Below are 17,371 nucleotides of genomic sequence, written 5' to 3'. Positions count from 1 at the left end.
CATTATTTTCTTTAATATTTGGTATTAGATCCAAACCGAATTAGGAGCAAAGCTTTCGAATTTCCTCCGTGCACGCATCTGTATGGGGGGCAAGAAAGCGAAATATCTTGAAACATCCGTGACTCTAATTATAAATAACGCGGAAGCCCCGTGCCCTCACTTTTGCCACGCACGCACACGCACAGACGTGCAGATTTGCAGGAGAAAATGCACGAAACGTACTAAGGTGCTTTTGGCAAAATATATATTACTTACTTTGACGGCGTTAGGGATACTAAAAAGCTCCATTCGCGTTTCCCTGTGCCTCTCAGTGCACATCAGCGGGAGTTGAGCCACACCCAGCCAGCTATATGCTTCCCTCAACGCAGGCATTGCAAATAAAGGCAATAGCGTTTGAAACGCAAATGAGCCAGGATGTTTTGTTTGCTTGCTTACAAACGCTTTATTAGGCTCTTCCAAATGGATGTTCGGGACTTGTTGGGACAGTGTTGGACGGTGTTGGAGGAAAATGTTCATGGCCCGAGGATGGTAGTTTAAGGGGAGGCAGGACAGTTTGCAGTTGTCCTGGCTGCGATGGTCGGTCACCCACCTGCCATCCCTAATGCACTGGTGACTGAGGGTATCCGCTGGTCTTGTATGTAGGCCTCGTGACCCACTTATGACTCAGAGGATCTCCCGCGCACATAGCTTTCGTACTCACCGAGTTCTTAGTGCTATATGCATTGTAGAGTTGTGCTTGGGCGGAGCGATTGCTGGTGGTATTTACAAGGCTAGACCCGCCTACTGCTAGCAATGCGAGTCCTCCTCGCCCTCTAATGGGTTTGGGGTACGGCAACTCCGCCAGCCAGTCTCTGAAAGTAGGGGAAAGGGCTCTCCATATTTAAGACGCGGGAACCTTTCCCAATTAATCTTCTATCGAATATTGGCGGTCATATTACCATGGGGAGAGCTTGAGTCAGTCGCATCACGTATGGGCTGGACCTTCTATATTAAGAAGAAACAAAGAAGCGAGCTCGTGCGGTGCCTACAACAGGCACTTTGATGGAATATATTCCAGGAATAACAATTATTGTTCTTATCACTTGGAAAACAGAAAAAAAGCTATGTAGATGTGCTAGCTATCCCGCCCTGTGTGAGTTATAACGCGCGACCTTTACGCCACGCGTTTCCGCGTTGTAGCTCGCACTGAGCACGATAGTACTGCTCTGACACAATGCGTTGCGTGCTTAGCTCCAATCAAGGCAAAAACATACTGCATGAATGTACACGATGTACGTGCTTGGTGGCAGAAAAAAGGTGTTCACCGCGATCTCTTGACCTCACGGTGTTTTGAAACATGTAGCATTATCATTGTTAGCCACGAGCTTCGCTGTCAGTCGGCGAGTTTGCAAGCTCGCGTTTGAATACCGGTTGTTAACGAGCACGCCGATCCTGGAGCACGCGGCGGCCGTCTACAAATAGGCGGTGACGCGGGAGTCCCTGGCGTCTTTTGCTAATGGCCGCGATTAGCAGCTCTGCCAGGAACACCACGGTGGCAAGCAGCAGCAGCAGCAGGGCCAGCAGGAACATCGGCTGGAGGTCGTCGAGAAGCAGAGTGCGGTGCTCGAGGTCCGATTTGTCGCTCATGCGCAGCAGGCACTCTTCCCCCAGCGGGGAGGTCTCCTCACGTAACTTGGCCAGGAGTCCGGTGTCCACATACCACATGAGCCTGCGCGTACGAGCAGGTCACCGCCGTTACGGTTCCGGCCGCAGCAAAGCAAAATCAAAACAAAAAGCACTGGTGCCACGTACGGCTGTAACGAGCAGGTGAAGGCTGCGCTTACAAGCCGTGTAATGCTGTAATGTAAGCCTGTAATGTAAGAGAGAGAGAGAGAGAGAGAGATTGCCTTTACTTGTGCCCGTTACTGAGCAATAAGTCCGAGAGTCGAGCTGGTCCTAGGGGAGGGGAACGGCTCCAAGCGTCGATGGGCAAGCTGAGCTATGTTCTGCAAAGGGCTCACACACTTCCAAAATGCTTTGTCTTTAAGTAGTGCACTATGTCTCTCATTTCATCCGCGTGCACCACGGAGCACGTGGGATTGAGACGCATCTTCCCTCTCTCCTATCGCATACTGCCGACGAACGCCAGTTAGATCTCCGAATGACTTAGAGGACCCGGTTATTTATTATACAGGATGTTTTTTTCAGTACAATACAGAATTTTCAAAAATCACATGTGGCAGACAGCATAATTGTAGTCCGTAAGCTTGAATACACAGAAGCTTACATTACTTACACGATAAATGGAAAGCAACATAAATAACTAACTTTTTAATCAATTACTTTACGGCACAAATTGCAATTAGCGTATTGCAGCCAGTGAGTTCGCAAGGCGTATCCCGTTGGAATGAATTTTAAGGATGACGCCAGTTTCGACATAATCATTCCCAAATTGTGCGACGATATACATGGAAGGTCCAGTTATTTTTTTGCTTCAATGCGTAAAGTGGCGGTTTGTTTAAGAGGTAACTGGAACAACAGCGCGTTTTTACCGCAAGTTTCATGGTGCATATCTGAAAACCCGTAAGATCCTTAAAGGGACACTAAAGGGAAACAATAAATCAGATTAGACTAATAAATCATTCTTTGAGAAACCTGCAGGCAGTCATTTCGAGAAAATAGTTTGAATACTGGATGAGAAAATGAAGGTCGAAGTATCAGTATTTGAATTTCGCGCCGAAACGCCAGCGCCGGTACGTCAGCGTGACGTCAGGGATTCCAAAGTTTGTTTTCGCATTTGGGCCGCGTTGGCTGAATAAAGCTTCCCGAAACTTGGCATGTTTAATATTTGGTTCCTTTAGAACACAATGTAGTCAATCTGTACCGCTATATACAATTAGTAGGCCCTGGAAGATGCCATCAAAATCCATGACGTCACAGCCCCCAGGTGCGGGAACTCAAGTAGGCGTCGCCACCCGAATTTCGTTCTTGCGCTTTTTCTGGCTTACCAAACGTCTTATCGTTGTAAGAGTGGTGTTTCTGGTGTTGTAGAACGGTGATTTACTGATGCAGAAGAAATCACTTTTCACTTTAGTGTCCCTTTAAAATGCGTACCAAGTGCGTATGCTTTGGAAACGCACCGGTTAAAATGTAATAAAATGTATGTACTGAAAGGTAATTCATTAAAATTGTAATTAGTGGTATTTTGTTAATTAGTTGATTAGGCATTTCAGTTTCTCGTGCGAGTTATGTCCCCCGCTTCGAGTAATTCTGCTCAAGGACTACAATTACGTTCTCTGCAACAGGCCATTCTCGGAAATATTGTACGATATAAAAAACAAAAACAAAAGACGCCTTACTAAGTTGCGCTTCGCAAGAGCAGAACCTAGAGTGTACAGTCCAGAAAGAGAAGCCCGCAGTGGTGGCTCATCGGCTATCGGGTTTTAGTGACGAGCACAAGAGTGTGAATTTGATTCCCATACCGTGGCGAGTGCATTGTAAAATGAGGTGGAACGCAAAGATGCTCGTGCACTGCGAGTTAGGTGGGCATCAAGGAAGCGCGAGTGTTCAGAACTAACTCGGAGCGCTCCACCACGATATCTCTCTGACAGTCAGCATGGGGAAATGAAACAGCGTTCGTAACGACAGTTGTCGTACTATACCACATTGAAGGCGAATACCTGCATACACGTGCCGAATCTCGCGAGCGCGACAGGTGCATACACCGAGGGCTCACGTGCGCACCTTGTGTAGAGTTCATCCCTGATCAACGGGTCGAGGTCGGCTCTAGCGTACCAGCTGATGGGAAGCGTGGACAGGGACTGTTCGCTGAAGTAGAAGTATCCATGGCCGACGAGACGCCGACATTGGCGGCCCACCTGGTCGTCGAGCGTCAGCTTCTCTTGCAGGATCACCGCGTTTTGCTTCAGCACTTGCCGCATGTTGTTCTCGGCGAACACCTTGGTGGGGTGTATCTCGCCGCCTGTGCGCCTGATCTGGCTGTACAGGTCGCGATAGGACTCCAGCTCCGAGTACTGCGCCCAACGAAGAGAATTCACTGATCACGCGTACTATACCGCCACTCTGGATTACGCGTTGTTTGCGCTAACGATTTGTATTGACGAACATTAACGAGTGCGAAATAAATCGAGATCGATGCCAGTAGACGGGAAAACCGCTCACTTTGAACTATATTATTTTAAGCTCTCGCATCTGCTCGTATATTTACGTACCAATGAAAACGTCGTTTCGTTAACAGAAAGCGGTGCCAAAATTGTTTCAATTGCCTCGAAAGCGTACCGTCGTCTGACTAACGCCATCTTGACCTTCCCCAGCGATATGAAATGGTTCCGTGTGTTCACGTGTGGTTTTATTTGCATTTAGTCGGATAAATTCGCGTGTACAAACAAGAACCTTAGCTTTCTTGCTTATACTTCAATACTCGTCTTTGTTTTACGCTCAGTAATCTTTATCTGTACCACCAGTCTTATGGTTTACCTGGTATTAAACAATATTACACGATTGAGAATAGTCATCTACAATAAAGGACACGCTAGAAGTGATCACACATGCACTTGAGCGCATCCACACGCCTTCTCAATTGAACTTGAACCTTCTGTAACCTGTACCAACAAGGCCCCGTCCTCGTGAACATTACGCCTTGAGCGCTACCGAGACGGCTGTCGAAGAACAGTCTTGTCAGTTATATCACCATTTCAAATTAGAACAATGCGCACACGAAAACGTAAGAATGTTTGCGTTGTCGCCCGCTATTTCAGTAGACACGAGGCGGTTGTCAGGGAGACTCTCTTCCGAGCATGAGAGGACAGTTCCCGGTCAGCGGACGGGCGACATTACTGAGCTTTGTGCTGTGAGCTTCTTTTAACTGTGTGCACCGACTCTCGGTATTGATCCGTGCAAAAGCACCTTCCCTCGCAAATATTACATCAGATGGAATCATCGTCCCCTTCGTCTATTGTCTGACGTAGCGTTTTTGGATAAAATGTTTGTTGAATTGACCATTTCCATTCTTTCGTATAGCCCACTCGTCCAGTGTTATATATTTCTTTTTTGTTTAGGGCATACTGCGGATCAATTAAGGTCCCAGCAGGATAGGGAGTACAAAGCCGTCAAAGCATACGTGAATCATTAAAAAAAAGTTTGCTGAGGAATAAAACAAACCTAGAATAATTAGTTAAAAGAAAATGAGACATCCACCCAAGCGTAGCAACTGCTACAAAGACAACCCATACGGGTTGGTAGAAAGAAAAGCCTCGCAGTTGAAGAAAAATTTGTCATGGTCCGGGTCTCCAATCCTAGGGCCACCGCCTATCCGGGGCAGCCGCTCTACCATTTGAGCTAACCAGGCGGCTGCATATGGCAGGACGAAGTCGAATTTGTCAACAACTCGAACAACAACTTTGAGTTGGGCAACGCGTTTGTGCGGGTCATGTTTGTTTAGCCGCTACTTGTTTAGCCACTACGGCCCCTTGAAAGCAGTTTTGATGTTCCTCTTCATATTGCTCGTCAGGTATACACGTAACGATAAGAGGTAATCAATCCTTTTACATGAGGGTTAGTAACGTTTGCAGTTAATGCACTCGCACTTGCCGCAAGACGGGTCTTCGGTACCAGCAGCATGCGCATACCATGAATAAATCAGTGAACCCGCTGTCTGCGAAGAGTAGGACGCGTTTGTCAGGCACCCGGAGCACGTCTTCGACGGTGCGTATGCGCGGCGCCTCGGTCTTCACCATCAGGCTAGCGCTCATGTTGGCCGTGAAGAAGTTCATCACGAAGAAGCTGCACACCAGCCACAGCCACAGCAGGCCACGGAACGGGGCGCTCTTGTTGCAGCCTTCGCGATGAGAGGTGGCTGCGCAAGGTGTGACGCGCGTATGAAACTCATGCAGCAGAACACAAACAAGACTCGTTCACACTGGAGAAATATTTTTCCTACTCCTTCACCACATTCTTGTACGAGAGTTAAGCTGGACGCTCTTCTCGCAGGCTTTGCTATGCGTGGTAGCTGCGCGCAACGGTAACGTCTATCAAACTTGTATTAAGTGACCGACCTCTGCGCTCTCGCATTCACAGGAGAAAAAGATTCCGCAGGTCCAACATATGGTGGAATCTGTGTGAAGCTATGGTTTGATGAAATGGGTAATTAAATACAATACAACTAACTGCAGTGAGTACAACATTGTTCACCTTCATCGTATGCAACGTGGAACATCATGCAATGTTCATGCACCGGGAAGACGATGTAGGATACTTGAGACGGAAGAATGCTGATGACAAGCGTACGCGCAGAAAAGTGCGGCACTTATCTAGCTAAATTTAAGGGTACTGTCCACCTTGTGTCAAAGAGGCACGCACCCACTCAGCAGCTGCGGTAAGGTACGGGCACAAGCCCACTGCACATACCGAATGATCAAATCAAAACGAAGCTTCGCTTTAATATACGTCCGTAATATTACGCTGCTATAAGTACTTCCACTCTACTTTATGGCCCTTGGGACACGTTGTCTTTGAGGCGTGGGACTCGACAGAAGTAAACAGTTCCTGCGTCTGACGAGTGGGGATAGACGGATTAACGAATAGCGGGCTGATGCCGTGTCTTTCCGCAAACAGAAAAAGGGTGGACTGTGCCCAGTCTACAGAAAATGAATTCATCATGGAGCTGCATTACCAATGCGGGCCCAGAGGTAACCACTCGTAAGTGCCTTCTCATAAACGTGAAAATCTGTTTTATTGCGATAGCAATTGTATGGACACTCCAAGCGCATTTCTGCCGTCGGCGTCGGCAACGCCGTGAGGTTCTGTATACTGTCCAAGGGCGGTCAAATCGTCGCCGCATGCCGTATGCTGTACGTGCGAGTGGGAGCCGGCGATCGCGGCTTAATCTCGCGCACGAAAGGGAGGAAAGCGGGTAGGAAGCGCGCTGTTTTCCGTCGCTCGCAAGGTTCCGGGGGAAGAGTAGGGAAAGGGGGAGGGGGGTGTTCTACTTCGGACGGTCCGGGCGCTCGCGCGCGCCCGTCCGGTCCGCGGTATCTTGAAAGCCATCTCCGATGGGACAGAGTCCGCCACGCTCTGCGTTTTGGCGGCTTAGTTCGCGTTGATGTGAGAGGCAGCCCAAAGGCCAATTCGCTCGCTGCTGTTGCTGCATTTCCTCACTCCAGCGTGTTGACAGCGAGTTTCCGCGGTCATCGAGTGACATATGTTCATGTTTGCTTGTGCGCACGTGACACCATGGTCGTTAATTTAGTTAGTGCGCCTATGTTTACTAGCTTATACGACCGATAAGACTACTATCCTTACTTTGTATAGCTGTCCACTTATTTGCTATCGCATTCAATGTTTCACCTTTCGTGCGAAACTGTGACTTTTTTCTTTAGTTTGTTTTTACATGTCAGGAACGTGATTCAAGGAGGCGAAAGTGTATGTGTAAGCGTAACAACCTGCGTCACAGCGTTGTAATGTCATGTGCACATCTGAAAACAGAAGCGAAACAGTTGATAACGTTAAGACACCCTGTGTCGCTGAGCGGGTCCATTTCCGTAGTCTTTAGGTGCCATCAACATTCTCTTATTCGGAAGCAAGTGTTGCCAGCGCTGTTAAGATAAAATGAAACCGCTGAACTCTGGCAAGGAAAATGACACGCTACCTCTCTGCATGAGACCGGAAAAGTAGAGGAAGAACATATCGGTCCACTCGTTGGATCGCTCCAGATACCCGAGGGCACGCCCATTGCCATGCTTTACGGACAGCAGGTGTAGACTGATGTAGGCAAGGAGAATCATGCACAGGAACATCATAATCCACATCTGCACAGACAAAATCGCCCTTCATATGGCGCGCCGTAGGCGAAAAATTTGAGACCATAAGAAATGCTTGTTACACTTTAGCTTCAACAGCGTACATTCGTGATAATGCTCTCTTATTTTTTTCTACCGACGTTAGTTCCTAAATAGGAGCTTGGGAGAAATTTGGACTTGCCTGAATGTCAAACGTTGAAATTTTGGTGAATATTTGAGTGGTAAAAGGGTGCTCGATGCCGCACAAGAAGTTAAAGGTCTCCACCAAGTAAGAGAAGCCATTCGGGAAAGTGGCGGCCGTACTCGCCGTCAACACGAAGGGGCCCGCTGCAATGTCGCTTTCCTGAAAAAAAAAAATGAAATCAATTTGAGGATGTGCATTTTGGTTTCTCCTTGCTTCATTACTTTGGTGAATGACATACGTGTACTAGGCGTCAGTCACGTAAGAGCCGTTAGGGCGCCGGCTAATGAAGACAGCTATGGGCGGTATAACCAGACGATTTCAGTGGCGACGAACGATGGCGGACGCCAGTCACGTAAGAAAAGTTTTGTGAATAATGGCCATAGATGTTTCGCCTTCGAAGTAAAGCATTACCTAGAATGAGTATGTTCTGTCGTGCTTCTTGCTTAGGGGTAACAGGAAATGACGTAGAAACGATGACGCTTGTTGGTCAGAATACTACCAACTTATCATCAATCTACTGAACATCGCCAGAATTGTCTCTTTCTGGTGCTTGATACGTTCACGGCAATTCGCATGGTGAGCATTCTGTACAGCCTCCCGCATTTTAAATACATCGCGCGAGCGTCGAGCGCACGCTCAGCGCCTTATAACGACGATAATCTGCGAGACTGGCGGAAGTATGCGGATGCGAAACATTCCAGTGCAAGTGCCATCTGCTACGCTGTTCCCTATAAGGACGGCACACACACATATCACATTGTTCTCGCGCGATATAGTTAAATATGCGGAAAGCTGTACATATTTCAAACAGTGAGGCCCTCCAGCTCACAGGCTTACGACAAAGTAATAGACTCACATTCATGCTGAAATCGTTTAGCGCTTTTGCGAAATAAAATCAGATTAGTGATTCAGCGATCGAATTACGAAATTTGTACGAGGTTTTCATAAATGAAAATTAATTTTGATCACCTGGGTTTTTTTAATGTGCACACAATGCGTGATACTCGGGCGTTTTTTGCATTTCGCCCACGTCGAAATGAGGCCGCCGCGGCCGGAATTTGATCCTGCGGCCTATCGGTTAGCTGCGAAACGCCAAAGCCACTAAGCAACCATGGCGGGTGTTTGTAAGGGAAGTAAGTTAGGATGACGGTGGCGCATAACAGTGAAATATATTTGTGGAAGCTTTCTTCAAGGGTCACATTGACGGAACGTGCAGACAAAGGTTATGCATTGATTGTTGCTTAGCAACGTTTTATGCAATACGGCCATCTGAAAAATTTCAACAAAGCGCTGCACACCCAAGAGCGCAGTTTCTGGAGGAATAACATGAGACATCACCGCACAATGCAGGTTTTCATAATTTCTTTGAAATTTTCCAAGGACTTTCATACGCGATTTGTATGCAGTAGCTTCAGTGCTGCTGCTTGCATCGAATGAGTCACCTCGGTAAACGAATTTGTCGTACAACTTTTCTTGGCTTTGAGGCGAAGTCTACGAAACAGAAGCGTGCCGGGGGCACCGGTGCTTGGAAGTAGATCCGCAGTTTCGTTCACGTTTTCTTATACGTGGAAAATAGAGACCACGTTTGTTTTGTTTTCTACAGCACGTCACGCAGCATTCAACAGTCAGCTACCGATATGTTTTTTTTTCTATCTTTACTTTGCCCTTTCGAGTTTTCATATACGCGAGACCGTCACAGGTCTTACGCATTCCTGGTAACTGGTAAAACGGGACTACGATAATGTAAACATAAACACCACTAAACTCACCATGACTGACAGGTTATTGAGAAGCGTTTCGGATTACTGTTATCTGTTATTGCTATAGACATACCCGCCGTGGGGCTTAGCGGCTGTGGTGTAGCGCTGCTAAGCGCGAGGTCGCGGGAACAAATCCTGGCTGCGGCGGCCGCATTTCGACGGGGGCGAAATGCGAAAGCACATGTGTGCCGTGAATTGGGTGCACGTTAATGATGCCTGGGTGGTTAAAGTTATTTCCCATCGCAGTCTCCCAGTACGACATGCCTCATAATGAGATCGTCGTATTGGCACGTAAAAACCCAGAATTTAATACTACAAATATATAGTGTGTTGGGTTAGAAGTTCAGTTAAACTTGTGCCATGCACGTGTAATAATAAATAGCAGTAAAGATATTTTTTCTCATGCAAAACTAGAATGAAATTTAGTGGAGCCCAAATAAAAGAATTTGATAATTTCCCACAACGCAACTACCCCACGCACTTTTATTGTCAGTCACCCTTGACATGACCTTCATTCATTCAGTGCTTCATATGAAGCGCACGCACGCACGCACGCACGCACACACACACACACGCGCGCGCGCACACACAAACACACACACACACACACACACGCACGCACACACACACACACACACACACACACACACACACACACACACACACACACACACACGCACGCACGCACGCACGCACGCGCACAGGCACAATGGATATACGAGTTAGGATCCAATTTTATCATCTGTCGCTTTTGTAAAATGGTAGGCGAATAAAGCTTTTGTCATTTTCTAATAGAACAAAATATAACAAAATTAAGCTTTAGTGACACACATAGAGCTTACATTTCTGGACAGGTCTCCCAGCATCCCCGCCCACGATCCGTTTGCCATCCGGTAGCCCCACTGGTTGTCTACAGGTATCTTGAACACCATTCTTTAAAGAAATGTTGGATTTATTAGGACAAAAGGGATGTCACATATGTTTTCTTGTAGAGGACAAAAAGAAGTGCGCAGTATGCTGCAGAGCGATAATTCGCATCGCTGAAATTTTAGAAAAACTAGGCCCCTTTCACCTCGTGGAACGTGGAGCTGACGACTCATTGGGCAACCTCGACTTAAATTGAGTAAGGTGTGGCTTGGGGCGAGTTCATTCGGCAAACGAAGATGAGTTTCAGCACTATTATGGTCAGCGTATTGCGCAAGACGAAAATCAGAAATATGTGAGGACAGGTGCTGAATACCAATTACATTTATTGATAAACGAACACATATTTATTTGAACGCTTTGTGTCCTGACGCCACACAAGAAAAAAAGAAACAAACAAAACAAAAATGACAAGAACAGAGTGAAATGACCTGCCTCATGAATGTAACCTACTGCGCACGTGAAAGATAATGTACATATTTCTTGTGACGAACGTAGGTCTTCCTATCGAAACGTTGGCCCGCCTTTCTTAGGCACCTTACTCCTGTTTATGACCTTTACACCACACTGGACGATTAGAAAACATTTTTGAACAGCAATAACGAAAGGGTGCTTACACATTTATATCGCCTAGCCTCATTATTTCTTGATACTCGATGATTTCTCGCTTCGTCTCCTCACTGCTCCTTCCAATCACGCTTGCAGCTTCAAATTGAGGTCAACAGTGGCAATGTTTCCAACGTAAGGCTAAGACCCTAGCCGTTACGCACGTTGTTGATATGTTCCCTTAACCTTTGGTTTGGACATGTGCCCGCTTGCACCACGTACTTTTTCCTACAGGACTGAGGGATCTCGTAGGTCACACCTACCACTAGTGCACGAAATAAACTCGTTTCTGTGCGTGACTTGGCAAGGATCGTCTTTGACGGACCCACACGTAGCTTTGCACAGGCGTGATAGTCTTTCGAGAATTGTAGCAGCAGAACTTGTGGAACACGAACACAGAAGGAACGAATATACGTGGACGCAGCTGTGTCCGTGTTCCACAAGTTCTGCTGCTACAATACTCGAAGAGAATGCAGCTGCGTCCAAGTCTATTCGCTCCTTCTGTGTCCGCGTTCCAGAAGTTCTTACGCTATAATCGTCGAATCATGGACCAGCTAGTTCAGTTCAGTATGTTGGGGGCTGAAAACCCGACCTGGACGTTCGCCTTTTTTACAATCCTTTTTGACCGTGTGTGACAGGTCGTGTATAGGCTATATCGGGAATAGCGGTCACCTTTTAAGGCGGCATGGTCTTCCCTATTCACGCACTTTGCAGCTGCTGGCTGCTGCTTTCTTGTCGATCATACAATAATTTGGGTCGCTGGAAATGACCAGTTCTGTACGTGCCCCTCGGGTATGTGCAACTCGGCATGCGACACTGGATAGGTGACGACGACGACGACGATGACGACGACAACAACAACAACAACAACAACAACAACAACAACAACAACAACAACAACAACAACAACAACAACAACAACAACAACAACAACAACAACAACAACAACAAAATTGCATAAACGATTCCACATTTAACCAGTTCGCTTCTTGGTATTCAACAACTCGATCAGGAAATGTCAAATCTCCTGTAGGGAGCTGGTTTGGCTTGGAATGATTATCGTAGACGGAAGTTATTGGTCGCGAATTAATTATTGCTTCCACTTGCATGAGTCTTGTGAACAACTCTTTAAAGTTTAAATAATTTCATCCAAGTACTTTCTTCAACGTAGTCTTCAGTGAACGGAACAACCTTTCCCAGAATCCTCCCCACCAGATAGTTTGTTCTGGAATGAACTTCCATTGGATATTCTGGTTCGAAAAGTACGCTTGAACTTCTTTGTCCACAGTCTTTTGATGTCGATTGAGGCCTTCTTGAATGTTCTTCCGTTTTTCGAGTACAAAACTTTAAGCCCGCATTGATACACCTTCCGCTCTGTTGACAAGCCTCGTCTGTCAACGGATCTGTTGAAGGCAAGCATAAACATTCCCGATGAAAGATCAGTGATGACGGCATCACGCGTGCAAAATATCTACAGAAGAGTTCCGTGGTGTACGCGTGTTCTGCACCAGGACCACGCGTTCGTTCGAAATTTCCCATAAGCTTCATTCTCCCTGAACTCATGTGAATTGCACACAAATATACTGATGACTGGAGCACCGGCGCGATATTGGGTTTAATCCATGCGGGATTATGCAGTGCACTATTTAATGTAAGCGACGTGTATTCTGCGAAAGACGCTATGGCCTTCCGCAGCACCATGAGATGTTCGAACACGTAAGAAAAGCAATTTATGCAACGGAGAACGGCAGATTATGTCAAGAGCAAACCAAAGGGCGCGACTTTGTGAAAATAGCACACAATATGTGAAGACAGGCGATACAGTGGGCACTAAACAGAGGCACCTGTTTGCCTTTGGCCACTTGCAAGGCGTTCCGTCACTCGATACGTGCAGTGCGGGGTGAAGCTGCGCGTTTGTGCGGTCCGCTGTGCACGCACATTCGGCACCACTCACTCACCTGAGGCCCATGGACTCGGTCACGTTACCGATGAGCGCACCTGAGATTCCCCAGAACTTGTCCTGTCCGTGTTCATCCTTGACGAAAATCGAGTATGGGGGCCACTGCGACACCAGCGGCATACGACCGGAAACACTTTCAGCATGTTTCAGTCGCTACCTTGCGAACCTTTGTTACATCGGGTAGCTCTCTCATCTATCGCAGCGCATAGCTAAGGATTATGGAGAAAACACAAATGCAGCAAAACGTTGAAAGAAGGAAGGGAAGGTGATTCAAGTTTTCCTTTGTGTGTGGCAGGCGGAAAAGGGCGGGTGTTATCTTCTTGCCTTATTTTAAGCGCTACGGCCTGCAATAGCCATGCACCAGAAAGCTCAAAATGTTGTTCATCTCTTTCGCTTGCATGTATAGCAGTAGGTTGATTCGCTAATTATTTCTACGAATACCATCACAGTAGTTGCATTGGCTCATACGATGTACTAGAAAGTAAATCATCCTTTCAAAGAGGGAATAATCAATGATAGCGAGCGACCCAATAGCATAAGATCGCCGATCAGTCGACCTCAACAAAGGCTTGACATACTACCAACAAGCCTGTTTCAAAAACATCTGTTGACTGCCCTAAATCAGTCTGGAAGCAAATTTATCAGCAACATGGTTTAACAATGGAATCCCCAAAGAATCCTAAGTAAAATTTTGATTACGGTTTCATTTATGAGAACTTAATAATTCATATGGACCTGAAAAAAATGTTTCTTTAGTGACAACTTTTTTTCTGCTTGATAGCCGCTTTCATGATTGCTTAAAATAGTTTCATTAATTTATTCCAGCGAGAATAACGGTTTGCGAAACGTCCCTCTGATCTTAAAGAAGTTGAAGCCTTCATGGTCAGTGCATTTCCTGGTGGTGCTTATTTTCGAACCTAATAAAATATAATATAAAAATAAGAAAATAAGATTTTTAGACAGCTGTATACGAACTAACGATAGTAGTTTTATCGAGTATATAAACTTGCAAACATTCGCTTAATAACTAAATAACAAGCACAGTGTGACGCGCGTAGGCAAACATGGTTACATATCACTCGATAAGCCCGGACACTCGCTGTCAAATCTCAGCCGTGAGGAAGAGCGGCAGCATGCAGCGAGCGAATTGCCCTTCGTGCTGCCCGTCGCTTAAACGCGAGCGGTGAGAACACAGCGCACACGAAGCCATCAGCCATCGGCGCGCTTAAGATTGCCTAGACTTTGTAACCACAGCACATCTCTTTCAAGATAGGGCCCGCGCGTGACAGCGCTCAGCCGCTCCCACTCCGTATGCAGCCGCCGCGGAAGTAGAGTGCCCCCCCCCCCCCCACCCCCACCATTCTCTCTGCTGCCTTGGGTGCGATGGAAGACGGCGAGTTTCCTCCCTCCCTTTTCTTCCTACGTGCGAGTGAGACCAAGCCACCATCCTTCTCGGCTCACCCTTCCACACTTTCACTCACACCCACAGCATACGGCGGGCTGCCGCGATGTTATCGCACTTGGCTTTAGACGCAACATGACGGCGACGGCGGAAATGTGCCTGGAGTCTCCATGTAATTGCTACCTCAGTAATGAATAAGAAATGGGCCCTATTTCATCGTTATAAAATAAGTTCAAACGTGGGCTCACCGGTGATGACGAGACGCGCACCGTGTGATTGGCGTAGCGCATCCGGTATAGGGGCCACGTGCTGGGCTGTGTCGTGTGTGGCCAAACATGGATAGATTGTACATCGCTATTACAGTTTATCATATCAATGTTACTTGAACCAAAATATTTCTAGTAACACTTTCCCGCATATTGTGCATGTGTGAGCTTAAAGCCTTAGTCACAAGGAGTGCTTCTCCGTCTGCTAATTCAGTCATGTTACTCGACTCTGCTGTACCGAAAACCATCAGACGATGTCACATAGGTACTGGTTTTCTGGTTTAAAACGATGCTATGATTGTGTTTCAGCTCATAGGGCTTTGAATTGGATGGAGCAGAATTAGCAAAATCGGCTAGGTTGGGTCAGTTGCGACGAAAAGAGCAGTAGGTGCACGTCAGTTGTTCTTCCTAATGTGTAGGTTAAAAGGAAAGTAAATGAAAGTATAAGTTGAAACAGAAGGATAGAGTATTCGTCTAGAATCTAGAATAGAGGACTAGAATGATCGTTTTCTATGTGCCAGTATAACACTTTGTTGCGCAGTAAAATGCTCCCGAAGGTCTCGTTGGAGTACCTCAATTTAAACCGCCCGCGCCTAGAGGGATGGCTTGACGTAATCTCGACGTCACCTATATTTATGCCGCTGGTATGTCTTTTAGAAAGTATTTATTATGCGCGTTAAAATCGGGAAGGACAGCTGGCGCGCGTTTCACTTTCTCACTCTCCATGTCAATAATAAATCAATTTCAATGGCCAGTGCACGATCATAGGGTCCTGGAAGCCCTTCCGTGAGCGAAATTATGTCAGTTTCGCATTAGAATTAGAACACTGAGACTTATTGTATCTCTGAGACGGACACACGCTGTAAGAGGGATGTGGCCGAATTGACACGAGGAGAACGCTGATCAACAGTGCGCAAACAAGAAAAGACTGAAGGTGGTAAACTCTGCCAACACGGGAAGCTGTTAGTGCCATGCAATCGGTATTTGTATTAAACATTAGCAAGCTCTTCTAGTTCAGGTTTATGCATCAGCTACCTGTGGCTCGTTCACTTAACTGCCGAGAGTCAATAAAAAAGACACGCTATCCGCCAGTCACCGGGTCATAGGCTGGCTAGGATGCCATCACGTGCTTTATAAAACAGGATACATTGCTTATTACCGGTACTTTAGTGCAGTTGGAATCGTGCCACAGCGGCAGCTTGCAATATGAGAGCCGAATCGCCTAACCACTGAGCTATTCTTTTTCTTTTTCTCTTGCACCAAGCGTTGGCCGAACTCAGTGACTGTTAAGATTGAGCAGTGCGGTTTACGTTTAGAAGGGAACAGATAAGTGTAGCGCATAAGCTAATTTTGTTCCTCTTGCAAAAGTACAATCGCGCGAGTTTGCAGCAGATGACTTGTGGCGCTGGCACCTTTCGACGCCACCCGCTAGTGCATTGCCATGGCTTCAGCAGGCACTTGTAGCTAGAACGTCAGCAAAGTCAGAGCCGTACATTGGAGGATCTAACAAATGGAGGGGCACTGAATGCAACAGTGTACCGCACTGTACCGTTGTACCATGTTTCCAGCAAGCGCCACACAGTGTCAGAGAGTGGTGATGTCCATGCACGTATTTCAGAGGCAGCAGCCCACCGCGCGCTCACGCAGCATAGCTGGTGCGCGGTGCAGCACTATAGTTCGTAGCGTGACTTTCCACGCAGCGGGAATTCCCGGTGTTTTTTCTTGCAAAAGAAGAAAAGGGAGACGACGAAATAAGACCGGAATTCGCGACTGCGATAGCGATGGAACGTGTGATTGGTACCGGTCGCTTTTTTTTTTTCAAATGATTGACGAGACAAACTTTTGTGGTTGTTCGCTCCATAACCACAAAGTAAGACTCGCAAGAACCAAATTTCTTGAATTAAGAAACTCACTTGTGGGGTTTCTTTTTAGTGCCAAAACCACGACCTGATTACGAGGCGCGCGCCGTAGCGAGAGACTTCGGATTAATTTTGACCACCTGTGGTTTTTTGACGTGCAGCTTAATCTAAGTGAACGAGCGTTTTCGCATTTCGTTTCCTCGAAAAATGCGGTCGCCGTGTCCGGCATCGAACTCGCCACTTCGATTTCGGCAGCGCAACGCTATAGCCACTATATATAAGATATCACGGTAGCTATCTCTTGAAATCCCTCTTCAACGAAGCGAATTCAAACGAGTCCACGCAGGTGCTCTGGGTCACTTCTCTCTCTTGCATTCGCAGGAAAGTAAACATGATTGCGAGTAGCAGCTGCGTAATCCTATAAATGGCTTCAGAGAGAAAGGAAGATTCGTGTCGCCTTAATAAGCATAAGCAACGAAGCTGCTGTACTAGTTCTACTCAATTCATAAAATCGCATAAGAGATATATAATTCTACTCTCCATCACGTATTTAAGGGTTCTTCGTACAGCCGCATCAGTGTAATTATTGACAAGCATTTAATGTCGGATAGAAC

General features: G+C 46.7%; 1 protein-coding gene and 1 long non-coding RNA gene across 4 annotated transcripts in view; one reads left to right on the top strand and one right to left on the bottom strand.

The window, feature by feature from the left end:
- The window catches only part of LOC135903917 (uncharacterized), a 49,239-nt gene that overhangs the window by 2,997 nt on the left and 28,871 nt on the right, over window positions 1-17,371 (top strand). The gene's annotated exons all lie outside the window — the stretch shown is intronic.
- Window positions 1,169-7,796, bottom strand: LOC135903849 (uncharacterized). The gene is made up of 4 exons (XM_065434250.2): window positions 7,646-7,796; window positions 5,628-5,854; window positions 3,724-4,013; window positions 1,169-1,708 (listed from the first exon to the last, which is right to left on the bottom strand). The coding sequence occupies exons 1-4, from the start codon at window positions 7,794-7,796 to the stop codon at window positions 1,414-1,416; spliced, it is 963 nt and encodes a 320-aa protein (XP_065290322.1). The 3' UTR covers window positions 1,169-1,413.

Source organism: Dermacentor albipictus, chromosome 3 (genome assembly GCF_038994185.2).
Source record: "Dermacentor albipictus isolate Rhodes 1998 colony chromosome 3, USDA_Dalb.pri_finalv2, whole genome shotgun sequence".
In the NCBI taxonomy this organism is placed as follows: domain Eukaryota; kingdom Metazoa; phylum Arthropoda; class Arachnida; order Ixodida; family Ixodidae; genus Dermacentor; species Dermacentor albipictus.
Note: the sequence above shows the minus strand (reverse complement) of the source record. Positions and strands in the feature narration are given on the sequence as shown.